Genomic DNA, 19,316 nt, shown 5'->3' with positions numbered 1-19,316 from the left:
TTATCCTGATCAGACCACAATTTGATTGTTACATTGCTGAGATAGTATTGACGAGCGTCCAATGCGGGTCCTATCTTGACGAGCGTCCACTGCGGGTCCTATCTTGACGAGCGTCCAATGCGGGTCCTCGCTGGACGAGCGTCAACTGCGCGTCTTCGCTGGACGAGCGTCCACTGCGCGTCTTGGCCGGACGCGCGTCCACTGAGCGTTTTTTCTACCGTGTGTATCGCTCGTCAAACTACGTCCCTGTTCCCTAGCGTTCGGTTTAGTCGTCCTCCCTCGTGTACCGCTCGTCCACCTACGTCCGTGGTCAAGACCTTTCGGTGTGGTCGTCCTCCCTTGTCTAGCGGTCGTCCAACTACGTGCGTGCTGAAGACCGTTCGGTGTGGTCGTCCTCCCTTGTCTAGCGCTCGTCCAACTACGTCCGTGCTGAAGAGCGTTCGGTGTGGTCGTCCTCCCGTGTGTAGCGCTCGTCCAACTACGTCCGTGTTGAAGACCGTTCGGTCTGGTCGTCCACCCTCGTGCATCGCTCTTCCAACAACCTCCGTGCTGCAGAGCGTTCGGTCTGGTCGTCCCCTATCGTTGTATATAAGACGTCCGTCCAAGAAGGAAATCGTAATATAACCAAAACATTGACAAAGTAGTTCCTGCTCATTGTAATACATCCAAAACAGTGTAATACATCCAAAACCATACATAGTTGGCATCATTGTAATACATCCAAAACCATACACACATCTATAGTTCAGCAAAATTACAAAGCAGTAAAACAATCAACCTTGTTCCTTAGACTATTACATAACCAAAGTTCCTTAAACTTGGCATCGTTGTCATTTATACAGACATCTATAGTTCAGCTTGCTCATCATTCATACACACTTCAGATAATTGCGATGATGGCATGATTGGTTCTTGGGTTGCTTTCGGGCAACGACTCCTGTTGTGCCCAACCTCCCTACATATCCCGCATCTCTTCCGCAAACCACCCTTGCTCACTCGTGAATCATCCTTTCTGATCTCCCACTGCTCCAGTCTTCTTTTCCTTTTAGGTCTTCCAGGCATAACCTTTTTCCTAGGAGGCATGACATCCGGATGTGGTGTTAGGTCCCACATGTTGTTGCCGTTGATGGGATATACGATTGATGCATAGGTTTCTTCATATGTGGACTTTAGAAAGCAAGCCGGAATGAACTGCTGGCCATCAATATTAAGAAACTTCATTGCGGCAAGGGAGTGACAACATGGAATTCCTGTGATGCTCCATCTCCTGCACGAGCATGAGAACTCGTCTATGTTTACAACAAATTTTTCTCCACTTTGGGAGACGTGTCTTACTTCAAACAGTTTGTGTGCTGACCAGCTATAAAGAAATAAAAAATTTAAACAACACATTTAAGTGTATGACATAAAGTTTACCAAGGAATGAATAAACATTTATGAAGTTATGAAGAAAGTTACCTAGGTATCCAATTCTTGGTTGCTTGGGATTCCTTTGTAAATCTGGCCTGGATCTTTGGACAAATTGGTCCTGAAAATGATTGTATCTTATCCCTGTTTTTTGCCCATCTTTGCATTATGTATACCCTAATTTCTTCCAGCATTGTTATGATTGGTTTAGTCCTGGTGTGAACCAAGACACTGTTGAAAGCCTCACTGATATTGTTGACCAATGTGTCACATTTTGGTGTTGGACTGAATCTGGACCTTGACCAATATCTACAACAGATGATATATACACATGTTAAAACTGCAACTAATATGGACAAACATAAAATAATATACAAAGGGCAAAAATAATTAATACAAATTGTCAACCTTGGAGGGATGGCAATCAAATGCTTGAATGCGTCTTCATTTATATCTTTAATGTTTCTCATCTCCCTTTCCCAGTTTTGTGGATGAGTGGCAGTAGCTGCCCTCCACATCAGCTGTTTCAGATTTTTACCAGGAAACTTTTTCCTAAAGTTTGAATATAAGTGTCTGACACAAAATCTCTGGTCAACACCTGGGAGTAACTGTTGTATGGCTGGTAGTAGACCCTGTGGTGTTAACGTAAATGATTTATCACCATATCAAATTAATGAACCAATATACGAAAGAAGCAATTTAAATATGATTATTACCTTTTGTTGGTCCGAGACAAAAGTAATTGAAGAACACACTTCTCCACCACCAAGATCATCAATTAAAAGTTCCAAAAACCACATCCATGAATCTTTGTTTTCGACTTCTACCACCGCATATGCAATGGGCAACATTTGATCATTTCCATCCCTCCCAACAGCCGTCAACAGCTCACCACCATACTTCCCTTTCAAAAAGGCTCCATCCAATCCAATTATTGGCCTACAGCAGACAAAACTGTCTTTGCATGCCTTCAGACAACAGTAAAATCTCTTGAAAATTAACACACCCTCATTATTCTCAACATGGACCTTAACTGTAGATCCTGGATTTCTTTCCAACAACTCATGCGCATAATCATATATCCTCTTATATTGTTCATTAAAGGACCCATCAATTTCATTAGAAGCAATAGCTTTGGCTCTATAAGCCATAGACCTTGATATACCTATGTTCCACTTCCTTTGAACTTTTTCACGAATATCAACACCCTTCATCTTAGGATTTTCCTGAACTGTTTTCACCAACTTTTTGCTCAACCACTTGGCGTCAACTAACTTCAGGTTGAACTCCCTGTTGCATGTATGAATGTCTTTTTTAGTTCTCAGCTGCCATGATTTTACAGCCTCCATATAACCAAAGTATATGGTCCATGGGCATTCTCCTTTTGCACCAAAGCACTTCATCCTCAATATGCATGGCACCTCTGTCATCAATCAATTGTTCCAACCTATTTTCCAACACTAAACCCCCTCCTAAACAGTACCATAAATCTTTAAAATTCTCATATCCTAAACTTTTCACTACACTGACAATCACAAAAAAACTCCACGTGTCAGGGTCAAAGGACAAAGTTGTTGTCTCCCCTTCATACTTTAGGGTACTATCATTAATGAACTTTCCTCCATGGTGGAACACACACACAATAGCGTCCTCCATTACGCACAACACACAATAAATATATCTACAGACCTATTATGAAAACATATCACGACAAAAAAAATATATATTAAAACAGGCACAGAGATCAAATAACTTTAAACATACGCACTCAGACAAAGTCAAATAACTTTAAACATACATGGGGGACCACCAAAATGCAATCAAAACCAGAGACCAAACCATACAGCAATGGGGGACCACCACAAGTGATTGTAGTTTCGATTGAATCAAAACGAATACAATAAAGCAGAAACACTTACCTCCACTGACCACGTGCTTCAGCTTCTTGCTTCCAACAACAAAAGGACCCACAGACACCGCCCACTGCATGCACTCTGCCGCTTCAGTCTCGAACTTACGATCGCGATTTTTGGCCTCTCACGCGAACCCTAATAATAAAAAGGTTTAATTCTTTCCCCAATCTCAGTTGCCCAATCTCAGTTGCCCTTATAATTTTTTCAAATTTCCTACTTTACCCTTACCCAAAACTGAATAAACACACGTGCATACCAATTATTTTATACAATAACCGTTTTAAATGCCACGTCTGCACTCAACCATGCCACCTAACCAATACCGTAACGGGCGTTTGTCCAAATTAACGGCAGGCCTGTAATTGATTCAATTTTACAAAAACAAGGACTCAATTGATACGCCGAAAATGACGAGGACCTATTTGAAATTCATGACCAAAATAGGGACCTACGGAGACATTAAACCTTCATACAATTAACACATACATTTAACATTCCCATTCACACATTCAACATATAACTTAACAATGAACAACATAGAAATATATATATATATATATATATATATATATATAAGACAGACCGTCCGGACTGTATGAACCATGTAGTTACAAGCGTCCTTGCACCCGAGTGGTGTAGTAACTGATCTAATCTCACAGCTGCCACTCGAGGTTAGTCCGTTCTTACGTCGCCCATGTTAACTTATGGACTAAGGACCTCCTGCCGTTCCCACACATGACTACCCTCCTCTACATGAAGATGAGCATCACGGAACATCAGGATGGACAACGAGTCTTAACTTATCCATGTTCATACTTTACCAAATTTAACATTTAACATATCTGAGACGTTCCTCCTTGGAACGCTCGTTCAAATTCCACAATCGTATAACCAGTTAATACAGTGTTCGAACATCTTAACATTTCATGTTTATAACATTTTCATTCTATGTTCCACTCTCTGATAAAGACGAACGTTCAAATTTCTGAAGGAAGAGGACGAACGTTAAGAGCCAGATTTAAAAGAACCTATTAAAATGAGACAGACTCCAGAATAATAAAACCAACTCCAGAATATTTTAAGTACCAAGAGGTCAGACTAACTCAACTTGGATGAAGAGACGTCAAGGAGAATACTTAACTACATAGGGAACCTTTTATTCGAAAAGAACTGGCTGCCAGTCAATGACCGAACGCACCAATACTCATTTTACTAAATGTTTGAACGAACGCTATTTACGTTCGGTAAGGAATTAAAGATAAGGACGAGCGTTCAATCTAAGACCGAACACTTCATTAAAGCGAACGCTAGGTAAATGACCGAGCACCAATCAGGACGAACGCTTGGTATAAAACCGAGCGCTATTTAGGACGAACGCTTCGGTATAAGACCGAGCGCTATTTGGGACGAACGCTTCGGTATAAGACCGAACGCTATTTAGAACGAACGTTCGGTATAAGACCGAACGTTACGTATCTTTAAAGTTTAAAGTATTATATATCGCTGAGCTGAACCGAACGCTCAGATATTCAAATGGGGACGCTCGTTCTCGAGCAGAGTTCTTTCCAAATGAAAGAATTCCATTCTAAGTTATTTTAAGAAAAACCGAACGGTCTAAGACCGTACAGTGACGAGCGTCATTTATCAAAGGGCATGATTTAAGTGCAGATTTCTCAACCTTAACAAATTTTCCAGATTTCAACATTTTAACTTATACTTTATACTTCAGATGATTCTCAAATTTATGAACTTTATAACTTTCACTTCCAAATTTATTCACGTTCAACAATCAACATATTAATAACTCATACATTATAATATTCATCCATCATTCATACGTATCAAACCAACATGCAGTTCAACAACCCAGAAATCATATCCGATATCAGTGAACAATCATAACAGCTCAACCATCATACTTTTCACACATGCAATTCAGATCATACCACATGCAGGTATAAATTAAACATATAAGCTTCCCTTACCTGGATAGCAGTGTACGCCCTAATGCAAAAGTTGGGTTCGTCTCTTACGGTGTTCTACCCTCAGTTTCACTAACACTCTCACTTGATCTAAACATCAAAATCAGAGATGGCTCAGATATAGTCCATGCATGAACCGAGAATATGGTCTCGCATGAAACCCTAATGGACAACTACTAGAGAAGGGAACTTACCAGCTTGGATTCCAATTCTGTTCGGTCCAAAAGGAAGATAACAGCTGGACGAACGTTCCTACGGTGCTGAATGTTAAACGGAGAAGAGATGAATGAGTAACAGTAGAGAGAAGTTTTAAGGTTTCTAGAGAGAGGTTGGAGAAGATGAAGAGTTAAGTTCAGAGGTAGAAGATGAGTGGTGCAGGTGAGAGGAAGTGTTTTCGAAAATCTAGTTTTTATTTAACTCACGTTCGTTTGAACGAACGTCTCCCGAGCTGACACCTGCACACCAAACTCTGAATTGGAAGCTTCCAACGTGACAAGTGGCGTGTGTGCATGCACAGTTTGGTGCGTTTTAAAACCCTGCGCGTGTGACGTGGTGCATTTTTCAGTGCACAGCAGAGATGAATCAGAGTTGGGAGTGGTTTTAAATGGGATAAGTATGGATGTGGTGTGTATTAATTTGATGTGACAGGGAATTATGACTACTAATTATTTAGGGTTTCACAGTTACAATGTAGACAAAATGGTGATGCTTTCGGTGGTGGGTTTGTCCGAGTGGTTCTTGATGATTTCCAGTGAATGCAAGTGATTATTGTGAGGGGTGGAGAATTGAATTTTCAAGTTTTGATGTTGGGGAGATGAAGTGGAAGTTGGGTGGAAGGATGGTGATTGAAGATTGTGTGGTGGCCGTGAGGTCTGGATAAAATGATGATGGGTGTTGGCCCTGTTGACAGAGAATGGAGGAGGATTGAGTGTTGTGTGATGCGGAGATGATTCTGTGGAGTGAATGGGATAGGAGTATGTGTGGTGAATCCTGGTTTGGTGTTTGGCCGTGGAGTTGGGAGTGAAAAGGAAATGGTTTGCTGTGGTTACGGCTGAGAGGAGCCAGTGCCCCCCAAGGCTGTGGTGATGAGGTGTTGTGATGGCTGTGAGGATGAAGAATGAGATGAAGATGGAGATGGTAACGGGTGAGGGGCTCAGAGGGAGCCAATGCCCCTCGGCCCTCTTCCCCCTCCCTTTCCTCGTGTGAATTATGTAGGCTTCAGCACAGTAAGAGATGAGAGTGTCGGTAGCTATGATTGGAGGATGAGGAGTGTCGGTAGCTGCGATTGGAGGATGCAGAAATTATTGGGTTGGTGGAATAGTTGGAAGCATAATTGGATGGTTGGTGAAGTGGGAGAAGGTAGAAGTGGACCGTTGGCAGATTGTGGGAATCATTACTGGGGCCGGAGGGGAGACACGAGAGAGTGATCAGGACGATCGGTCAGGACGAGCGTTCAGGACGAACGGTATACGGCGGAGTGACCTGGACGAGCGGTAGAAGAGGAAAATGGGGTAAGGACGAACGATAGAATGACGAACGACCATGTAAAAAAATTATTACTGTTTGGGCGAACGCTAAAACAGGACCGAACGTTCACGAACGTTCAACAATAAACACTTTAAAACCGAACGTTCTACAACATCAAGACCGAACGTTCAACCACATTAAGACCGAACGTCCAATAGCAAGTAAACATGACCGAACGTTCACTAACAAATAGACCGAACGTTCAACCACAGACCGAATAGCTGAACAATTTAGGATGAGCGACCGAACGTCTTTGGGGTCGAATGGTTCGAGGCCGAGCGGCCGAACGCAATTGAGGTCGAACGTCCGTGAGGCTGAAAGTGTGGACACGTGAGACCAGTAAAGGACGAGCGTCTTGATATTGTCAACAACGAACGGTTACGCATGGTGGAGGACGAATGGTCGCTCAGAGTAGCGGACGAACGGTTGTGCAGAGTAGAAGACGAACGGTCGCTCAGAGAAGAGGACGAACGGCTCAGTCGCACAGCAAAAGGCCGAACGCTCTGTTCTTTTTTTTTATTTTATTATTTTGTTTTATTTTATTATTCATTATTTTTCATTTTTTTTATTTTTTATTTTACACTCATGATGAAAATAAAATACAGCAAACCTATTAGTCCATCCGGACGAAATTGGGTGTTGACAACAAGTATGTCATCTATAAACACCACCACGAACTTGTCCAAGAAGGGTCTGAAAATTCGATTCATATAGTCCATGAATATGGCTGGAGCATTAGTCACACCAAAAGGCATAACCACATACTCATAGTGGCCATACCTGGATCTGAATGCTGTCTTCTGCACATCATCGTCTTTCACCAAAATTTGATGGTAACCCGACCTCAAATCAATCTTGGAGAATACCGTAGCCCCGTGTAATTGATCCATCAGATCATCAATCCTTGGCAAGGGATACTTGTTCTTGATCATCAACTTATTCAGCTGTCGATAGTCAACGCACAACCTCGAGCTACCATCCTTCTTCTTTACTAGTAATACTGGCGCACCCCACGGCGAAGCACTCGGCTGGATAAACTTTTTCTCTAATAACTCTTCAATCTGCTTCTTCAACTCAACCAGCTCAGCTGGAGCCATCCGATAAGGGGCTATGGATACTGGTCCTGCTCCTGAGACCAGATCAATAGAGAACTCTACTTCTCGCGGAGGAGGTAAACCAGGAACTTCTTCAGGGAAAACATCCATGAAATCATTCACAACCAGAAGGTCTACACTCTGGTTCACAAGCGCTGAAGAATTTAAACTAGGAGTCCCGTCCTTATGGAACATGATTAGGAAACAGCTGGCACCCTCGAAGATGTCCTTCCTCAATACACCGAGCGATAATGACATGTCTTCATCTTCTTCGGGAAATATTAGCTTCTTACCACCGCAATCTAAAAGAATACGATTGGCTGCTAACCAATCCATTCCCAAAATTACCTCTAACTCCTGCAGAGGTAAGCAAATAAGGTTCACTCTGAACCTGCGACCCTCTACCTCAATAGGACACCTGGAGCACACATTAGATGTCCTGACTAACCCAGCTACTGGTGTAGACACCACCAGATCACACGGAAGCTCTCTGACAACTAAACCAAGCCTCTCCACACAAGCTTTAGACACAAAAGAATGTGTCGCCCCCGAATCAAACAACGTCACACACGAAGCTCCAAATAACAAACAACTGCTGACAATTAAATTACCTGCGCTGGCTGCCTCAGTTCCGGTCAACGCATAGACTCTCCCTGCTGCTTGAGGTCTGTGCCCACCCCTCTGAATAGATCTGCCAGCCTGGCTTGGCTGTGGTCCTACCCTCCTAGTAGTAGGACAGTCTCTGGCATAGTGTCCTTCTTGCCGGCAGATATTACACCTCCTATACCCTTCTAACTGAGGGCAGGAATTCTGGAAGTGTGGTCCACCACACCTGAAGCATCTAACGGAACTGGCAAAACTGGATTGCCCCGATGACCGAGAGGAAGAACCCCTGGATCCGGAGGAAGAAGGTCTAGAGAAAGGGGTCCTTCTAGAAATGGAGCCTCCCCGGGATATCGCAGGTCCACCAACCTTAAGTGGTTGGCTCTGTTGTTTCTGAGGCCCTTCTGGTTCTCCCTTAGTCTTTTCCATATCATGGGCCATCTCTACCAAAGCAGAGAATTCTCTAATGCGCAATCCCTTCACTAGTAACTTTATATCCTTTCTCAAGCCATTCTCAAACTTGCGACACTGCCATTCTTCATTTATTGACATGGTGTAGAAGCGAAGCAGGTGTTTAAAACTATCTGCATACTCCGATACTGATTTGTTGCCCTGAGCCAACTCAAGAAACTCTATCTCCTTAGCAAACCTGACACTGTCTGGGAAGTATTCAGTGTAGAATTTAGTTCTGAACAACTCCCAAGTGATAGCAGTCCCGTTCCTCTCCAAGATCGTCTTCACACTGTTCCACCAATGTCCAGCTTCACCTGTCAGCAAGTATTGGGTGTAGGCTAGCTTCTTCTCATCAGGACATCCCTTGGCTTCGAATATCCTCTCCATGTCCCCGAACCAGTGATCAACTTCATCAGGGTTGCACTTGCCAGTAAATCTTGTTGGGCGATGTTGCAGAAAGCTCTCCAAGCTCCACTCTTGCGCAGGAATAACAACAGAAGAAACACTTGGAGGAGTCCTAGCATTAGTCATCATTTCCATGAACTCCCTCTGAGTGTTCTCGGAAGACACTCTTGCGTTCTCTGCCGATATCCTTGCGGCTTCAAGATTTTGTAATGCAAAGGTATTCTGTTGAACCAACGCAGCATTCTGCTGTTGCAACGTTTGGAGTACCGCATTCAGCATCTGATTAGAGTCAAGTTGATCGACTCGCGGAGGAGAACGATGAGGAGATGTAGGTGCCATCTTCTGTCCACACAGAGAGAAAGACCATTAGCTTGACTCAAACTAATACAACTTCCTATACGAGGTTAGAGTACGCAATCACAAACGAAGCACACTCACAACCTACAGGTTTCTAAGGAAGGAACTGCTCTGATACCATTAATCTAACGTCCCAAAAATATACATCATGCATATATAATAAAGACGTCATCATACATAATATAAGAAAGCAGTCAAGAGTAATTTAAGGATTACAGTCATCCTTAGAATAGTGTGGAATTGACAACAAGAGTATTTAGAATTTCTCCATGAAAATCACAGAGAATTTAAAACTTAAAATACACACGAGTTATTCCAAACATTAAGAATTATGAAATAAGACTAGCTAATCTAGGCTGCAGCACTGTCATCTTCATCAAGAGCTGCTTCCAAAGTATTCTCCTCGCCATCTGCTCCCATCCAAGTGGATGATTGTAAGACCCGTAAATTTTGGGAATGGTGGGGACATGGTGGGCACCACTTTTTCATTTATTGGGCTGCATTATTGAAGGGGCAGGGAGGAAGCTGAGAAAAGTGGGTGTCTTCATTTTGGCATGGGAGAGGGAGCGAGAAAGCAGCCAGAGGAAGGAAGCCTTCCTTCCTCCATTTCCAGCCGTCCAAAGAACACCATGGGAAGCTGTACCAACTTCGGAAGGGTTGAGAGGAGGAGCTGGGATGGGCATCTGGTGAGAATGGAGTCCTTGCAGTAAGATCTGGGAGAGGAAGTGAAGAATTGTGGAGGATGCAAAGAGATCTTGATCTGCACGTCTGGAGGAAGATGGATCACAAATTTTACAAAGAAAGTCTTCAAGAGGTAAGGGGAGCTAGATCTTTTGTTTGATTGATTTTATATGCTTTGTATGATGCAAATATGGGAAGAAGGGGATGAAAATTTGAGGTTGTTCTTGGTTTCTGGGTTTTCTGGAAAACTTGCAGAAATTCTGAAGAAACGCCGTTCGTCCAAAATAGCTAACGTTGCTGAACGTTCGTCCAAGTGAAATTGGACGTTCGTCCAAATTGTTCGGTGGTCGTGAGCGTTCGTCCTAAACTTAGTATTTTAGTGGGACGTTCTTGAACGTTCGGCCTTGGTCTCAAGACGAACGTCCATAGGTTGTAAGTATAGCGTTCGGCCTTGATTATTTTCGCATTCGGTCTTTATTGAGTAAAGTGATTTTAGAACGTTCGTACAATGGGCTTTGAGCGTTCGTTGTTAAATTGTTATGCATAGGTTTCAATCTTGAGCGTTCGTTGGTAAATTGGTAACTGTAGCGTTCGGCTTAATTCGGTATAATCAGGCTTGAATCTTAAAACGTCCGCTGTGTTGAAATAGTGATCATAGGCGTTCGTCCTTCAAATGATGTCCGTCCTGATGTTGAACGATAGGTATTGGTTTAAGTCAGATTTTGAACGTTCGGCCTGATATTTGGAGATAACGTTCGTCCAGTTTATTTGGTGACGTTCGGTCAAATGGTGTTCGGCCATTTACTTGTAAATGGCGTTCGTTCGTTTTGGTGAATAAGTAATTTTAGACGTTCGTTCTTATCTTGGTAGTTCAGGAAGCGAGCGTTCGATCTGGATAATAATTATTTTAAGTTAGTGATCGTTCATAACAAACGTTCGGTTTTGATGACGTTATGTTCAGATAGAGTTCTCCATAAGCAGCGTTCGTCCAAGATAGTTTTGTGAGCGTTCGTCCAAGATAGTTTTGTGAGCGTTCGTCCTTGGTTTTGTTAGCGTTCGTCCTTGGTTTTGTGAGCGTTCGTCCTTGGTTTGTGAGCGTTCGGCCTGTTGATCTCATAGCGTTCGGCCAAATAGTGTTGAATCCAATATGACGTTCGTTTTTAGCGTTCGGCCTAATTGTGTTCAGGCGTTCGGTGTTAGCGTTCGGTCAGTTTTTGTTAGCGTTCGTCCAATTGGCATAGTTGCGTTCGGCTTATAACGCTCGGTGGAATAGTGTTCGTCCATCCAATGGTCTGCAAATGGTAATGGGTTCTAAGTTCCTTTGCTCTTGGATTGAATTATGTGTACCAATGTTTGGAATATATGCTGTAACGTGAAATATGTGAAAATATGTGAATGTATGAGATATGTTGGATTTGTTGTGATAATATGGTAGTATATGGTTATTCATGGCTTGGGTTAAGGTTCAAAGTAACAGTATGATTCATGGACGTAATTCCATGATCCTCAAGGAGAGGATACATGGTGGTGTTTTGGGGTTGTATAGAATGATTACATGGTAGCTCAGTTTTGGGGGTCATCCTGAATCTCCAATGGTCTTTCTTCTCATGTAGAGAGGATTGAACATGTGGTGAGGAGTAGCAGGAGGTCCTAGTCTTGGATGCTTCCATATGATCCAAGGTGAGTGATAACGGATTAACCTCGTGATTGTGGCCGGGCGGGAGTGCCCAAAGTTCCATCAGGCGGTAGTGCCTAAAGTTCCACCAGGCGGTAGTGCCTAAAGTTTCACAAGGCGGTAGTGCCAGGGCGGGAGTGCCCAAGTTTCATAAAGCCACCACGAGTGCAAGACCCGCCATAGCTCGGTAATCATTCTAGTCCGGACGAGTCGGTCTATAAAGGAACAAGTCGGGGTATAAAGTAACAAGTCTTGTGATGTCAGTTTACCATGTTTGGGTGAATGTTTACATGTCATGGAAGTATGTGAAATATGGATCAATGAGTATGCTTTAATTGTTCTTTTATATGAATCTATGAATGATTGCATGAATTAACTGTGCTGTATGTATAACATGCTTTTTATATCTAGCTCACCCTTGCATTGTTTGTGTTGTGTGCCAATTTGGATATCTTTCTTTGGCGATGATCATCCACTTGGATGGGAGCAGATGCTGTCGAGGAGAGTCCTTTGGATCAAGAGCTAGAGGTTGCTGATGTTGCAGAGTAGTCTTCCTAGAAATTTCCTGATTGAACACTTGTAGTGATCAATCCTTTCAACTGTTCAAGTTTAAATTTTCGCTCATTTTATTTGGATGATTGTAATTTAACAATTAAATTACACGTCATATTCTGACTGTTCTCTATATTTGAATGTTATTATATAATATTGGTTATTATATAATTGGGATGTTACAATGATCATCGCCAAAGAAACATACCCAAACAGCACACAACACAAACAATGCAAGGGTGAGCTAGATATAAAAAGCATGTTATACAATCCAACATGATATGCAAAAGTCACAAATACATGGTAAACTAACATCACAAGACTTGTTACATTAAACCCCGACTTGTTACTTTATAGACCGACTCGTCCGGACCAGAATGATTACCGAGCTATGGCGGGTTATGCACTCGTGGTGGCCTCTACTGCTTTGCAAAGCCATTGCCAATGGGTTCCACCCTACCACCCTCACGAGGTTAGTCCGTTCCATGCCCTGGAGCATACTGGAAGCCTCCAAGACTAGGACCTCCTGCTACTCCTCACCACATGGATCAATCCTCTCTACTTGAGAATGAAAGACCATTGGAGCGTCAGGAAAACCCCCAAGACTGAGCTACCATGAAATCATTCTGTACACCCTAAATCACCACCATGTATCCTCTCCTTGAGGATCATGGAATTACGTCCACCACCATGTATCCTCTCATGAGGATCATGGAATTACGTCCATGAATCATATTGTTACTCCCGAATCACTAGATATCCATTTTATCACAGTAAATCCAACACACCTCATACATTCACATAAATCACTTCACAGTATATATTTTCCAAACCTTGCACGTAATTCAATTCAAGAGAAAATGAATTTAAAATCAAACATTTGCAGAATACTATTTGGACGAGCACTGTTCACCGAGCACAGTGGACGAACGTTACTGAACGAACACTACCTTCCAACCACTAGGCCGAACACTATTTGGACGTACGTTCGTTATCAATCAACAGGCCGAACGCTGTTGGACGAACGTTATCAAATCCTACACTATCAGGCCGAACGCTAAACCATCGAACACCAGTACTAAATTCAATACTTGGACGAACGCGCAACGCTTGGAACCTAAGAATACTACTCAAGGCCGAACGCTCAACATTGCTATCCGAACAGGTTTAAACAAGTGACCTATTAAACCTATTTAGTGACCTATTTAAACACCGAACAGCGGAACCTTGCCTAGACTAGGCTCGTTTGCAGTGCGCGGACCAACTTCCGTTCTCGCCGTCGCCACACAGAGCGTAACAGCCACCGTCAAATCTCGCCGTCAGTCAGGTACTTTTCCTTTTCTCTCTCTCTGGTCATCAAAGTTCAAACCCTTTCAATGTTTGCGTTGTCATGTGTAGTGCCTTGCAGTGTCACCACTCACCACCCAATCCCTATTTTCTGTTAAACTCGTAAAAGTTGCTATGCTTTTCTAATTTAATCAATTCAACATTTACAACCAAGAAAAATGGAGTTTACGACAGCTTTGTATAAGCTTCAAACATTGAACATCTTGATAACCAATTACTCCTATACTATATCGTTCTCTCAATCAAACTTATAACCCTTCCTTGCCCTTTGTATCGATCTCACAAAAGCTCTTCTTAAAAATCCTGCACCTTGAACTTGCATACCACTCAACCATAAAATTGATCTATAGCATAACCGAGTCACTAAAATCATTGCTCTGTGTTATTAGTTTATTAAGTGGGAAGGGAACACTGTCCTTCTCATATATAATTGACCCAAATCTTTCTTCTGTAACTATTAAACTAAAAGCCTGCTCATTCTCCTTTAGAAATTTGTTGAAATTCGGGGAGTGCTAGAATAAAATAAAAATAATAACAGTATGCAGATTGAATTTGCTTCGAGAACCACCCCTTTACAATATCTTTCTGTCCGTGGTGTACTTTCCTCTTTTTCTTTGCTTGCAGTAAGATTAAGAGCAAACTTAAATGTTTAAAAGGGTAGGGACACGACCAGATTTATTTTCTTCAAATGCGTTGTTATTTTGTTGTTTGCTGATTTCTAATATTTATTTCTGGTATATTATTTACCTAGTGCCCCACTTATTGGGTAAATGTTTGTTGTTGTCTATATGATATTCATTCAAAGTTCAGATTGCTTGATTTTTTGTAACCTTGTTTTCATCCTAATCTTTACAGAGCAACTGGAGTTTGTTCGGTATGTTTTCAATTGAGCAGTGTTATTAATTCGAACTGCCCTCTCACTCATCTCACTGCATGACCCACAAACTACTTGAGCCAACACAAACTTTTAAATGGCTCAGATTCTGCAAAATCTCACCATTTTGTTTCAATAACTTTAGTAGAAAATATCATTTTTTTTTGGAAGCCAAGAATATAAAGCAAAATAAAACAAAATCCAGCTGCTTATGTCTCATCTTTGTCTCCTTTTTGTCTCTGCCATAGATTGACCTGAGGATGGAATACGTCAGCCCAGAAGGACTTCGACTGGATGGTCGCAGACCCATGGAGGTACAGCTATTATTTTTTTCTTGGGCTTTTTTTTTTCCTCCTTTTTTCTTCACTTAATATTCATTCCAAAAAAGGTTCCTTTAGATCTTTCAAGAATACTCATGAAGCGTATGAAATGCGGAGTATTAATAAATAATAATATCCTACATGAATTCTTACATAGTCATGAATTACTGAAGCTTTATGTTAATTAGTATATATAAGATCTGCAGATAGTTCTGCATATGGGTTATACATAGATGAGCCATGCCATGGGTAATGGAAATGTGTAAGGGCACATTTTGAACTGCAAAAAAACATATAAACAGATTAGAAGCAGTCAATAACCTTAGTTCTGATAAACATTAAAACCTATCACTTAAAAGCTACAAATGTTGTAGTTTGCCAAATGATAAAAGTAAGAAAATGGAGGGTTCTAACCCTAAGGATGTCTAACCAACCTTTTTTAGTGAGATATATGAACTTGGTCCTATGACAAAATGAGCTAATTGAAAGCAGCATTTTAAGGTCTGGCCTATGGAATTCAGTCCTATTTAACAGCTGTGATTTGGACATGATTTTGGGATTCGACTATTTAAAATGAGGAGATGCACTTTAGAGGATAAGGTGAAGTTATTACTATTTATTAAAAATTTAGTATTTAAGAGTGCGATAAAATATATGTACATGTATAAGAAACTATGAAGTTATTAAAATCTCAATGACTATTACTGCAGTTTATCCTCTAAAGTGTTATTCCTTCACTGCAGAGGATCTAAATCTATGATTTTATATTTCTTTCTCTACTGATCTTTTGCCTTTAACTTTTTCTCCTCTCTTTATGGTATATTGTAGATGCGACAAATTCGTGCAGAAATTGGTGCTGTATCCAAAGCAGATGGGTAAATGAATTTTAGCTTTTTAGAAAATTAAGTTGTGATATCATTTGAAGCATTTGACCATAAAGTTTTTTTATTTTGAAAACAGTTCTGCCATGTTTGAGATGGGTAATACAAAAGTTATTGCTGCCGTCTATGGCCCTAGAGAGGTACTGTTTAATTATTTACCTTGCTAATGAAAATTTGTCTATGTAATTTAAGGATTGTTAACTATCCTTTTTCAGTGTTAGTTGGTTTAGACATTTAAAAAACTTTGATGTTGTAGTTGAGCTTTAGATGATTTGCTGTTTTTCTTTAGTAACTTCTCTGCATTTCAGGTGCAAAATAGAAGCCAAATAACCAACCATGCTCTGGTAGTTTTTTTTTTCTAAGTTATGTTGTCTGTATTTATATGAATTGTAACAAAAACTTAATTGTTGCTTATGTGCAATGTATGTCTATAGGTTCGGTGTGAGTACAGCATGGATAATTTTAGCACTGGAGATCGCATGAGGAAATCAAAGGGTGACAGGTTTTGCTCATTTACTTGCTTTTGTTTAACTTCCTATTCTTTTTGACCTTTCACTTATTTTTTATATATTCGTAGTTTTATACTTATCAAAATGGTATTGGAGCATAGACTACTAGGATGATAGTGAATGTTGCATTAGTAGAATCTATCTTAAGAGTGCCTTGTAATTTGTAAATTGGACTTTTTGATCTTTTTACTGAGGTAAGAATTTAATAGCAATGGTGGTAATGCATGTTTAGACTTTTAGAGTATAAATTTTGATTATTAATTTTTTTTTTAATCTTGCATTCATAATGTTCTATGTAACAACTATCTTGCTATCCACTAACGTATTGTAGTGTTTTTGGGGCTGGCTGCTCCATGCCTTTGATATAGCTGACTACAGGCTCAGCAATGGGTTATGATAAAACAATGAAAAGCTTAACCCCATGCACCCTTTTGCTGCCTTTTCTCATTTTTAATCTTTTTTGCAAGCTTTGACTTTTTTGAGTAATCTTTGGCCAAAACTCACTGAATAGTTTTGAATGGCTTAACCATCAATGTTTGCAGATATAAATGTTATCCTGTTTTGCTTTTCCTTCATAGTTTTAATATGGTTCTCATTGTAAGGTTCTCTTACAGAAGGATAATAGGATCACTTCTTATTTTTTACTACGTGATTTGAAGTTCTCATTCTACAGGAGATCAACTGAAATTTCCCTGGTTATTCGGCAAACCATGGAAGCATCTATATTGACACATCTATTGCCTCGATCTCAGGTTTTATTACACATTAAGAACTTATTTTGTCATGTGCTTTGCTTTCCCCTAGTCCTCCCTAATGTTTTACTTATTAAATTTGCAGATAGATATATATGTCCAAGTTCTCCAAGCAGATGGAGGTAACTAAGACTTGATAATGGGATCTTGTGATTCTCTTCTGTCATTGCCATTTTATTTTCTCTCTTTACTCATTTAATATGTACATTAATTTTGGGTGATGTTGACATGTCTTTTATAGGAACTAGATCTGCTTGTATAAATGCTGCAACTTTGGCCCTTGCCGATGCTGGGATCCCTATGCGTGATCTTGTAACATCCTGCAGTGCTGGATACCTTAACAGCACAAGTCTGCTTGGTATATATCTGTTTTTACTCTAAATTTGAACTGGCTAAATACAAGTGTGGTATGTCTGTTTTGTTTCTGTCTACTTCTGATGCACGGGCTGCCCTAATTATTAAAGGTTTCTGAATGTGTACAGATTTGAACTATGTAGAAGACAGTGCTGGAGGTCCTGATGTAACCCTAGGAATTCTGCCAAAGTTGGATAAAGTAACACTGCTTCAGGTTAATTCATGTCTTGTTATTTTCTCTGTATCTATTGTGTAGTCAACCAGGTAAATTAGTTCAACAGAAAGGAAAACTTTTTATTGCTCTCTCAGTCATTGGTACTCACGTAGTAAAGAGTCTGGTGGTGTTGAAGCTGTAATTCCTCTTCCTTCAAAAACTGTTCTTGTTATTAGAGATTTTGGAGAGAACAGTAGAGTTTTAACCCTTGATTACTCGAGGGAATAGGTGCATGTTCGGAAATCCCCAAAAGAAGCTTATCTAAGCTCGCCTCAGATTTAACAACTTAATAGTTTGCTGTACACATGAATCTTTTTTCAAATATCAGTTGTTTTTTAATCAACAGATACTTCTTACGAAGGTTCCTGATAGAGTGATTTGCTGTTGTACCCTTTGATGGAGTTATGTCATGACAAATCTTCTTTTTAGTCTGAGTTAATGTTTGATCAAGTGTAACTTAATTTTCACTAGTATCATACTTGGTAACTCTTTATTTGGAATTCCAGTTCAGCATCTTTTACTTTTTTAGTTGCAGATCTTTTGTTGATACTTTAAATTTTGACTGAAGAAATATAGTTGATATATTCTTTCCGCCACCTTATTATAGGATGAAATTCATGTATGGTCCACAAAACAGAGAGGGAGGGTAACTTCATTTGGTGGGGCTGGCATAGATTTTTTCCAATGACAGTTTATCAGTCAGTTTATTGCTCCCATTCTTAGATTGATATTATGGAGTTAAATTTGTTTCGAACACGTGCCACTATGTAAAGGCTGGTTGAGATTGTGAACCTTCAAAGTTTTAATCAGAAATTTACTACTATCATTATTATGAAAAGCATGCAATGCTTTTCTTTTCTCATCCAGCTTATTTCATTCGTTCACTCCCTGCCATATTCCGTAGTTTAGAATGGAAAAGCTCCTAGTTTAATTTTATTTGCACTAATTTCTGTTGTTACTGTCTATAGATGGATTCTAAACTACCAATTGACATTTTGGAAAATGTTATGCAACTGGCAATCGAAGGCTGCAAAGCAATAGCAAACTACATTCGAGAAGTAAGAACCTGCTGACACTTTTGTGATTATACTAAGAGGAGTCCAAACAAGTTTTACATTAATTTCACTGCTTAAATCCTGTTTCTTTGTTGGCTGGCAGATTTTGCTGGAGAACACAAAGCAATTGGAGTATCGACGAGGTGTATAGTTTTTATAGCAGAAATGATGCTATGATTATTATTACCTGTGGTCACGGTTTTCCAGATTTGTAGGTCCGTTCTTTCAGCATTTGTGCTTTTTTTTGGTTATGGAGGAGAATTCTCTTGTATTTACGTGGAACAATTTTGTTTTTAGCATACGGTGCTGAATAAAACGGAAAATTGTTGTAGAATTCGTTTCTCATTTCTGTCACCTTATC

At 40.4% G+C, this 19,316-nt stretch overlaps 3 protein-coding genes across 3 annotated transcripts; 1 reads left to right on the top strand and 2 right to left on the bottom strand.

Annotated features, from left to right (window-relative positions):
- Window positions 1-846: 846 nt before the first annotated feature.
- On the bottom strand, window positions 847-2,756 carry LOC148199006 (uncharacterized). The gene is made up of 4 exons (XM_088111579.1): window positions 2,124-2,756; window positions 1,816-2,039; window positions 1,459-1,716; window positions 847-1,360 (listed from the first exon to the last, which is right to left on the bottom strand). The coding sequence occupies exons 1-4, from the start codon at window positions 2,754-2,756 to the stop codon at window positions 847-849; spliced, it is 1,629 nt and encodes a 542-aa protein (XP_087967705.1).
- Window positions 2,757-7,483: 4,727 nt separating this feature from the next.
- LOC148199005 (uncharacterized) lies at window positions 7,484-9,723 on the bottom strand. Its single transcript, XM_088111988.1, has 2 exons — window positions 7,610-9,723; window positions 7,484-7,556 (listed from the first exon to the last, which is right to left on the bottom strand). The coding sequence occupies exons 1-2, from the start codon at window positions 9,721-9,723 to the stop codon at window positions 7,484-7,486; spliced, it is 2,187 nt and encodes a 728-aa protein (XP_087968114.1).
- A 3,797-nt stretch (window positions 9,724-13,520) lies between these two features.
- On the top strand, window positions 13,521-19,106 carry LOC148199004 (exosome complex component RRP41 homolog). Its single transcript, XM_088114457.1, has 12 exons — window positions 13,521-13,976; window positions 15,119-15,184; window positions 16,019-16,065; window positions 16,151-16,211; window positions 16,380-16,415; window positions 16,506-16,573; window positions 17,254-17,332; window positions 17,418-17,454; window positions 17,574-17,690; window positions 17,815-17,900; window positions 18,869-18,958; window positions 19,059-19,106. Exons 2-12 carry the CDS (start codon window positions 15,131-15,133, stop codon window positions 19,104-19,106), a joined length of 723 nt encoding a protein of 240 aa, XP_087970583.1. The 5' UTR covers window positions 13,521-13,976; window positions 15,119-15,130.
- The last annotated feature ends 210 nt before the right edge of the window (window positions 19,107-19,316 follow it).

The sequence above is a fragment of the Vigna umbellata genome, chromosome 4 (genome assembly GCF_029865625.1).
Source record: "Vigna umbellata cultivar VRB3 chromosome 4, Vumbellata_1.0, whole genome shotgun sequence".
NCBI lineage: Eukaryota > Viridiplantae > Streptophyta > Magnoliopsida > Fabales > Fabaceae > Vigna > Vigna umbellata.
This window is presented reverse-complemented; position numbering and strand designations above follow the sequence as displayed.